Raw genomic sequence first — 10705 nt, forward strand, 5'->3', positions numbered from 1 at the left:
AAAAAATGATTACTGTGAGAACCATTATCAGTATAGCAACTTCTTATAAAGGATGTGGCCTAGTTCAAATGAATGTGAATAATGCATGGACTTCATGAAGAGGTTTATATGACTCTACCTTAAGGTTTCCACAAACAAAGGGAGATTAAGGTTTGCAAATTGCTTAAATCACTATATGGTCTCAAGCAAACTTCAAGACAATAGAATACTAAGTTGGCCGAAGCTCTTTTAGGAGCTAGTTACACTCAGAGTGCAAATGACCATTCCTTATTCACTAAGAAAACAAGTTCTCATATTGTCATTATTTGTGGTGTGTGTGATGATTTACTTATCACTGGTAGCAAAATGGAGTTCGGTGAAGAAGCCAAATAGACCCTACATAGCTTTTTTAAGGTGAAAGATTTAAGGAAATTAAGATACTTCCTTAGAATTGAAATTCTGAGATCAAAGAAGGGATATTGCTCACACAGAAAAAATATGCTCTTCAGCTTATTTCACAAGTTGGTCTTGCAGCAGCTAAGCCAATTTCTACTCCTATTGAACTGAATCAAAAAATAACCACTATTAATTATGACAAATATGTAAAGGTTACAGGAGATGAAGAATTGCTAGATGTTGATAATCACCAAAAGCTCATTGGCAAGCTCCTTTACTTGACCACTACCAGGCCTAACATTTGTTTTACTTTCCAGGTGCTTAGTCACTTTTTGCAACATTCCAAACAATCTCATTGGGATGCAGTTTTGTGTGTGGTGGGGTATGTCAAAATGCTCCAAGCCTTGGGTTATTATTAAACAGAGGCCCCAAGAATCACCTTTCTATATTTTGTGACTCAGACTGGACTTCCTGTCCCAAAACTAGGAGGTCAGTCACAGTCATAGGTTACATTATCAAATCAGGTGAATCTTTGCTTTCTTGAAAATCAAAGAAACAACAAGTTGTTAGTCAAAGTTCAGCTGAAGCTGAGTATCGAAGTCTTGCAGCAGCATCACCAGAAATTATTTGGTTTCTGGGATTGCTTAAGGAGTTCCAGGTTACCGTTCATGAGCCAGTTGTTTTGTATTGTGATAGCAAAGTTGTCTTGTAGGTAGCTGCCAACCCCATGTTTCATGAAAGAACCAATCACATTAAGATAAATCGTCAATTTCTGCGATAAAGATCAAGAGTGGCTTGATAGCTCCACAGTATGTCTCTACTAGCTACTTTGCAGTTGGCTAACTTAATGACAAAAGGTGTAGGATCAGCATAGCACCACTTTCTTCTGTCCAAGCTTGGGATGCTCAATGTATTTCATCTTCCAACTTGAGGGGAGTATTATTATATGGGCTGAAATGTTAGGTGTACCAAGCAAAGGGGATCGTATATAATATCAAAAACTTTTGAGTTAGTAAGTGGTTAGAGGATAAAAATTAGTTGCTATAGAAGGCCACATTCAAAGTGTATTTCATTTGATAGTTATCATTCTCCTAAAACAGTTTTCTTCTCTCGGCTTCTTTTCTTCTCTTCCATATTCTCTCTCTCGATAATTCCATCCAAATTGATTGCATGCACAATTAGTGCAGAGAATTCAGCTGGTTTTATTAGTGTTCAGGTTGTTCCGCTTAGCAGCATGACACTTAACTGCTTTTTCATACGATCATATCAATAACATTCGTTGGCATCAGATGGAACTTGTACACTTTTCCACTGATGATGAATCGCTTTCTCAAGTGCGTTCATTATATATAGCAATTGCCCCACCAATATTCAAGAAATTTTTAATAAATATTGTTTAGAGATCCTTGGGCATGAACCAACTTATTATGTAATGATGACTATAGTACTAGCAATAGGATTTTGTATAGTGGCCTCAACTTCCTGGTTTAGCTACCCTCCAGCATCTTTAGCATAACTTTGGTAATATTATTGACTAGTATTTCTAGTTATGAAAAACTTGAAGTATAACTTTCCCATTTGGGCTAATATGGTAGTTTCTGCAGAATCTTATTTACCTTGAACAGCTTTAAGCTTTGAAACGTTTTGACTAGTGAACATTAAATAAATCCGTTATTCTATATCGTGTGTGATCTCTTACACTAGCGTACTATGGGTAATTACGACGCAGAAATGAACAGTGGCGATGATACTTATGCTGCTTTTCAGGGTATATGTTGTTTTCCTTGATACTGCCTCCGTTTTTATACTATTTGTTGTTGATAAACTGAATTTGTTCCAAAGTATTTGACGTTTTCGAAAAATAAGAGATATTTATTATTTTTCCCACTCCAATTGGTGGAGTATAAAATAAGTGAGATTTCTACACATAACTAATGTGTAAGAGGTCAGTTCAGGAGAAACATCGGTAAAACACATTCATCTGATTGCTATGCAAATATAGAAATGCAGTAAGATTTGTATCCCCAAATAATAATCCCAACTGCGAATATATTCCCAGTTCTAATTCAACCCTTGCTATAATATACCCCAGTCCCAGTTTTATCTCATCAGTCTATTTTGTCAATGTTTGCATCCATAACTTATGTCTTGTTTAATCAACAAGAACTTAGTAAAGTATATTGGGCTGGGTAAGACAACAGTGTCATTGTTAGTGTTGAAAATGTAAATCACTGACATCACACGCCTCAAAGAACAATCATTAGGGAAAATAAATAAGCTTCTTTACTAGAACAAGGATTTCCTTCTTTCAACCAAGAGTAATGTACATCAACTTCAACTTTACATAGCACTTATTCCTTGATGACAAAGGCAGATTCAGTCTCTACTGGTAAATTTAAGATGGTTCAGTATTAGAGCTTTGGAAATTTAACCTTTTAAACCTCCAAATGCATCTCAGTATCATCCATAAATGACTGACTAAAAACTTATCGAAAAGTGGCTACAACTAAGAGTCAAAAATAGGATGCGAGATATGGCAACCCCATCGGTCCCATTAGACAAATGATTTGTTGGTATCTTAAGAGGTGGGATTTAAAGCAAAGCAAACGAGGACCTCATCGTTCAACTGCCTAGCCACCAAGAGATATGTCGTGTTCTTGGACCTGCAAATGTGTGTTAGAAACACACAGGTACATATTGTAAATATGTGATAGACCACGACTCAGATTCGGCTAATTACGAAAGCCCAAAAAATTGAAGCCAAATTCCGGCTACGGCCAAAAATCTCTTTTGGAGTCACAGAACCAACTAGCTTGAAACTTCCAGCTCTTCCTCTTTGCTCTTTTGGTTTTTGATCCTCTCTGATTGAGAAACAAGCAACTCATAAACTCTATTCTTCAACTGCAAAAACCCAAAGAATATGTCAGAACATACTAACGAAGAAAGTTAGCTTCATGGAAATAATGTCTACCTCATGCTGACTATTGAGTTCTATAGCCTATAGGATGAACTCTTAGAAACTGTGGATGGTGAAAGCAATTTCGGGGAAATTATTAAGACACTAGGTTATTTAATGTCATTTTTAGAACGAATAGAGCCATGTTTTTGTCTCTGGCTCTGCTACTCCTTAATCATTATAGAAACAAAGTAATTTTCAGTTTTTCACTGATAACTTCAAATAGGAGCTCCCAAGCTCTGAACCTTTTGTCCAAGGTGAAAAGACTAGCAACTCGTCAGAATAATCATATTCTGTTGCGGCCGGAAAAGGTTCAACTTTCAGAAAAACAGCAAAACACTGCTGAATAAACTATTACCAATACGAGCATAAGACACTTGTCACCCCAGGTACAATGAGAAGACAAAAGAGAAGTCATAAAATTAGCAGACGCTCTTGAATACATGTTCAAGTTTTAGACGCTAGCAGTTACATGCACAACTTAAACATTTGAAATCTCTCAAACCTGCCATTCAATAGCAACCAATATAGAGAATAATCATACAGGGGGATTTGCATCTTCCAAGGATCAAAAGTGGTCAACTTATTGCCAATAAGATGTATAATACATTATCTCAACTGCGAGACGAATTCCCAAATTATGTTTTAAGTTCTAAAACTTGTATTTTGTGACGCTTCGGAAACTCATACAGGTTTAAGTTAAATAACCTGCTCAGTAATCTGTAAGATGGCATATAAGGGTAATAGAATGGTACCTCATGAAGACCAATCTCATTCTTGACTGACACATGTAACGCTCCATCAGGTCCCATTGTCCTATACCTCACCAGCTCAACGTCATCAATATTACATTCATCTGTTGCAAAGATGACAGGAGATGCTTGCAGCAAGTCACATTTGGACACAATATCAAGCCAAATGTGGCTGCTGAACCTCTCTCTCATTTCCTTATAGATCACAAACTGCATAGGCGGAAGTTAGCAATCAGCCCTCCCTACAATATGAGAAACTAGAGAAGATTGAAAAATAATAATTTGACGTGCAAAAACCAGTATCACAAAGGGTATTAACATTGTCCTATGCTTTTAAGATTATTGAAAAACATTCATAACTCTTCTATGATTGGGGAAGGACCGTCCCAGCCCCCTATCAAACAGAAGGAACAAGGAAAAGAAAGAAAAAAGGAGTTTGAAAGGGACACTTAACTCTTCTATGATTGGGGAAGGACCGTCCCAGCCCCCTATCAAACAGAAGGAACAAGGAAAAGAAAGAAAAAAGGAGTTTGAAAGGGACACTTGCTGAGTGTTCACTGGGAGCTCTTATATTAATACAGCTACTAATTCACATTCTACTAACTCGTGACCCACTCTCAGTTGATCCATCCTATCATTACCTGGAGAAAATAGCTTTTTATAGAACACCAATATGCAAGTTCTAGCACGTCAAATTTCTGTGCATATAGGCTTTACTAGTTCATGACCATTCTCATATGATCCATCTTCTCATTATTGGAGAATCAGATAAGATAGCTTTTTAAAATCATCAATATGCAAGTTCAAACACGTTAACTTTTTCTTGCACAAATTACTTCAGATATATAATATATCTCAGTCTCCATGTTTAACAATTCTGGTATAGAAGAATAATCAATCCATCACTTCTCTAGAGTACTTGAAGATCAGAGTTCCAGTAATAACCAAAACATAGAAAGCATTGGAGGTACCTGATCAGAAGGCGACATCCCACATTCTCCGGATAAATCATGAACATAAAGTACTGCAGTCGGCAAATGAGTCAGAACAGCAAGTGTTAACTTTTCCAAGTTATTCCTGTCCTCTGCAGGTTCAATCAAAATAAAGAAAATTTGTGAAACATAAATATAAAATGATAGAGAAGTAATCCATGACTACAGAACAGAAGAGTCCAGATTACAAGAAAGAAATTTACTGAATTATGAATAATTATCTCACCATTTTCTGAGCAGCATAGCAAAAAGAAAACTATAGTTGTTTTATTTTCTTTAAAGTCAAAACATGAAAATTCACATTTATACTTATTTCAGACAACTTTGCATCATTAGAGTTATTGTAATGAAGAAACTGAGTAATGCTTTCTCATCTCAAATTAGACTATCTGATTCTACTTTTTCTTATTTACCCCTTTTTTTTTTGCACGAAGTAGCCTGTTACTTGAAGAAGAGAAATTGCAGCTATTAATATCATAATTTTTCAGAGATCTAAGTAACACACAAATATTTGCACGCAAAGAAGGAACAATTTCTGTCAATAGTATACCAAGTTTTAATAAAATGAATTCACTCTTCCACAAACACATACTGTTCTCCGCAAATGAACCAAGATAATATACACATCTGGTTTCCTACAAACAACCATTTCATTATCAAAAGCGATGATGTGTCATCAGCTTCTTTGCAATATGTGGGAGAAAGCAAAGGAATTCAGAGAAACAATTATCCACATTATGCAAATGGTAAACGATCAAGAATTTTTACCATCACATCGCCTTAAGATACCAGGGGTATCAGTAACCTGAAGATACAAATGCTTAATCAGTAAAATAGCAAAAGAAACAGAAAAGGAAAGAAGCATTAAGGAAACATTTCCATTTTGAGAAAAAAAAATAACCTGAAAATTCTGGTAGCTCAAAGTAATATGACCCATCAGAATTCCTCTAGTTGTGAAGGGATAGTTGCAGATCTGACAATATTCAGTGACATTACTGGCAACTCAATCAAAGAAAACAATGTGATGAAAAGATGCAATCAACTGGAAAAAGTACTTGAGAACTTTCTATAGAGTTGGTAGAGAATCAAACGAGGAAAGTATGTATAGCTGAGGATTTAGTTCTAGATAAACATTGAACCAAATTCCATAAGATCTTTGACTTATTCGTAAAGCTGTAGACAAGTATCTCTCTAATTCATCTGTCTACCAATGCATCCATGACTATGATATTGCCAAACTAGTAGAGATATCTGTATCATAAGCCAGACAAAATTAATGATGAAGTACCAATCCTTTTGATTACAGTGGAGCATGATAAGAAAGAGAACACAAAATTGATTGGGTAATAATTGACCATATCTGATTATTCCATAAGCTTCCATCTCATTGTTTATCTTTCTCTTCTCTTGACTTTTTCCTTACAATTAATTGTACACATACTAACACTTGAGACCTGAGTTAGCAAAACTAAATGCAGGTCAGAGTTTTAAAAAACCTTTGGAGGCAAGCTAAGTTTTAGAATAAAAAGCTTCTTCTAACCCAAGTTAAAAACCATGGTTTTAAAAACTGGTTCTCTATCTTCCTTTTTCTTAACATTTAGCAATTCTGGAAAATTCGCCTTCCTCAAGAGCATATTATGACATGGTTTTAATTCTCTAAGATAGATAGGTGAAATCCCTAATCCCAGAAAAAAAAAGTAAAAATGGAAAGAAAGCTAACCAACTGAGTACATACCTCAGGCTTCCCTGTTGAAAGTACGCGAACCAAAGATGATTTTCCGACATTGGGAGCACCGACGAGACAAAGAGTTGGTGTTTCCAGATTGACAACTGGCATTGCCCGTAATGTCTGTCACCATTAAATTTTGTCAGACTGGCATAAACCACTGAAACTTTTCTTTTTGACTCGAGAGCAAAGATCATTGCTTAAAAAACATCTCTATGAAGTAGTCCAACTAAAAGCTTCCACACAATCAGGAAGATAGCTATCATGACTGGTAATGCTACTACATTTACCAGTAAAACCATAGACAGAGATGTTTGATATAATCACTTCATGTCTCCTTTTTTTCCTGGACATCCTTCTAAGTTAAAAATGAAGGTCCGTGTATAGTTGTTTGAAGGTTCATTCCAGTTTTCAGTATACTAATTTCAGCATAAATCTAACCACTTCTTTGAACTTTTAGTTTGTCCCAAGGCCTTCATAGACTCATACTGCGTGGATTCATTATATCTAACTGGCCTTACCTTGGCAATGTTCAATAGTTCATCAACAGCTTTTCCATCACGACCAAAAATTTCCTCAATTCTTTTCATTCCCTACAGAGATATCCTATTACTGATCAACTTATGAATATTATAAAATAAGGAATTCAGTTAAAATGTGAAACTATCAGCCTACCTCATTCAATCGCTCCTCTGCTTCTCGTTTAGATAATGACTGCCACAAATTGCATCAATTACTTGATTTGCATCTTAGGTAGAAATGTAAATTGTAAAGATAGAACATAAGCACTTCTTAAATTAATAAAAATACTTCATTGAATCAATAAGAGAAAATAGAACATATCATTTGCTTGTAAACACAACCCAAGGGATCCTGATGTATGCTAAGACCTTGGTAGCCAACCCAAGGGACTGATGTATGCTAAGACCTTGGTAGCCGTTATTTATATTTCAAAGAAAAAATTGTGACCATGTTTCTTTAGCTACAATCTACATAAAAGTGGTAATGCAGAGGTGGTGTTAATTGTTAGGAAGGTAGAGAAGTTGAATCAAGAATTTGGAGTGAATAATGTGCTCGCCGCAAGGAAAGGCTAACTTGAGTGCTTGACAGGAGCACCTTTTCCCCCTAAGAAGACTCACTCAATTGTATGTTCCATAGATAGTTAAGGTTTCTTGAGATCTTTTGGCCCAAATAAGCGTTGCATCTATTTGAATTATTACTGACTGAAAGCATGAGAGAGAGTGAACTCTATTCAACCAATGATAAGCGTCAAATTCAGCAAGGGTGGAGAAAGGAATATTCATGGCCTATTCTCCCTTTCCATTTTGCTCAAAGATTTTTACACGGCTCTTTACCTCTTATAACCTTCCATCCAAATAAGCAATCAGGAGCTATAGAGCTTTAGAATTTTCTCTGTTTCCTCTGCAATTACAACTCATCTGCTCTCACATACTCGACAAAGTCTCAGTTTTTTCTCACCAGGGGGGAGGAGAAGACTAGAAGCACACAAATATAAAGTAGGTCACTATTTTATGCAACCAGTTTCCAACCTTTGCACATAATGATGCATGTTCTTTTCCAACTGATACCACCCTTTTCCTTAAAGCTTCAAGCTTTCCTAAAACCTGCAAAAGTGCAGTTACTTAGATGTAAGACATGAAAGAGACAAACCAAGAATAAAGAAATAACTATACAGGATTGAGAAGGAAGGGGGGAAAGGAGATAGATCTATTAATAGGAGAAGCAGAAAAAAACATACAAGAACAGAGAAAAATTGATCTCACTCAAAATTAAGTAACAAACATTAGTTAGTCCAATTCAACCAATCAACTCACAATTATCACGTTACCATCACTGTGTCACAAATGCTGAACAGAATTTGATACAGATAAAGAACTTCAGATAAATTGAGAGTTACAGCAACTGAACTTTTCGTTAACACGTGCATGAAATGAAACCGATAAACCCTCTGAGAGGGGGTTGAGGATATCCAAAATTCTAGTTTCGATGGATACAGAAAAATGAATCGAGACCTGAAAATCAGTCCAACCAACTAAAGGGCCCAACAGAATCATTTCAAATCTGTCAAAGAGACGCGTGAAACAATTACAAAAACTCAAGTTTTACTAAGATAAGCTAAAATCTACATAAGACACTACAAACCCCAAGAGTCAAAAACCATATATTGTCTTTTAGTTTTTCAGGACAAAGAGACATCTAAAACTTCCAGTTTAATTACCTGTACTTTTCTGAAGAGTCAAAAACCATTTTTAAAAGTTCAAACTAGCTTTCCTGGTAGGAAAAAAGTTACTGATGACCTCAATTTCCTAGAACAAACATTATTTGGAAAAAGATACTAGAGTGATTGAAATTACCTCTTCATAGTTTCCATCTCCAAGCGTTAACTCAATCAATGATTGTTCATACGGGTGCAAATATCTTTTGTTTGGGAAGTTCTCCTTGTATGTTCTCAAGGGCACAGCTATCTCCTGCATACAGAAAATGACAAAATGTAAATTACGTTTTCAAAACTATAGATGTATCCTCCAACAAGAAGCAATAGTCTGGTCCAGAATCCGACCTTCATTAATGCGTCAAGTTGTTTTGCGCCTCTATTTCTCTCGCGTTTTGCAAGATTAACAATGCCTATTAAACATTTTAACTAAAAATTGTAATTTCTTTCATCCAATACAAAATTGAAACTACGATGAAGTGGGGGGAGTACAAACTATATAGACGCAAAGCAAAAGATTACCCTTTGTAGCCGAGACCCTTTTTGCTTTCTTCAGTGCCGACTGTAGAATATCTACGGATGGCATCACCATCGGTAATTTTTGAAATGCACCTATCTTTTCTACCTCAGGCGTCAATTTTTCCTACAAGAAAATGAGAAATCCCTTCCAATTTTCTTGTGAACATAAAAGAAACAGTGCATCCATAAAGCAAAGTCTATCTCATTAAATAGGACAGAGGTAATATATAATCTCTCGGTCCCAATTTATATGATAGTATTTCCTTTCAGTCTACGCCAAAAAGAAGGACATTGTTCCATATGAGATGATTTATAGCCACACAAATATCTATAGCTTGTTTTACGGCACAAATTTTCAAAATTCCCTCTTTCTTTCTTAAATTCCGTGTGTAATAAGTAGCCAACTCTGAAAACTAATTCAGCTAATAATAAATTCCAAATGTGAGATTAAAGGAGAAGATATACCTTTTTTTCTTGTTGGTCCTGTGTATTTGATACTACATAGCTTCCTTTTACAATTTCATAAGTAGTAGTCTGCATTTGCTTACAGAAGCATGACATTGGATATAATACACGCACAGGCACCAAGTACAGACCTGCAAACAGCAACAACACATTCGAATATTTCTGCAATTTGAAAGATAATAATATGAAGTAACTATAAGGATTTTTCTAAAAAGAAATTAAACAAAAATGAGTACCTTTAGAGAGCTTAGAACGTCCAGAAAACAGTGATGAGGAAGGAACTTGCCATAATTGAAAGAGACTTGAAGTTCCGCTCATTTCTCTTTCTCTCAGAGTTATCTCTTCTACCGGAATGTTAAATGAGGTTTAAGCGCTGAGATTTTCTGAGCTATGAATATCCATCCAAGGAAAATGGAGGAAACGGTATTTGCCCCGAAAGTCAGGTTTTGTGTGCTACGATGCGGCTGAAGTGCACAAATAGCCCCTTTTGAGGCAATTGTTTATGTTTTGTCCCTGTTTTAAAAAGTTCTCTAAACCCATAAAGGTAGCCCAGACCATAAGGGTCTATTGTATGCGACCTTATCTGTATTTCTACAGGTGCTTGTTTTCACGGCTTGAATATGTAACCTCCTGATTACATGGCAACAACTTCACCAGTTACGCCAAGACTCCCCTTCTCTAAACCCA

At 35.9% G+C, this 10705-nt stretch overlaps 1 protein-coding gene across 1 annotated transcript; it reads right to left on the reverse strand.

Moving 5' to 3' along the window:
• Window positions 1-2657: 2657 nt before the first annotated feature.
• LOC107777720 (nucleolar GTP-binding protein 1-like) lies at window positions 2658-10473 on the reverse strand. The gene is made up of 14 exons (XM_016597847.2): window positions 10255-10473; window positions 10019-10149; window positions 9557-9677; window positions 9383-9447; window positions 9177-9290; window positions 8352-8426; window positions 7477-7515; window positions 7323-7394; window positions 6811-6924; window positions 5977-6048; window positions 5844-5880; window positions 5055-5167; window positions 4087-4293; window positions 2658-3276 (listed from the first exon to the last, which is right to left on the reverse strand). The coding sequence occupies exons 1-14, from the start codon at window positions 10334-10336 to the stop codon at window positions 3184-3186; spliced, it is 1335 nt and encodes a 444-aa protein (XP_016453333.1). The 5' UTR covers window positions 10337-10473; the 3' UTR covers window positions 2658-3183.
• Between the last annotated feature and the right edge of the window lie 232 nt (window positions 10474-10705).

Source organism: Nicotiana tabacum, chromosome 1 (genome assembly GCF_000715075.1).
Source record: "Nicotiana tabacum cultivar K326 chromosome 1, ASM71507v2, whole genome shotgun sequence".
NCBI lineage: Eukaryota > Viridiplantae > Streptophyta > Magnoliopsida > Solanales > Solanaceae > Nicotiana > Nicotiana tabacum.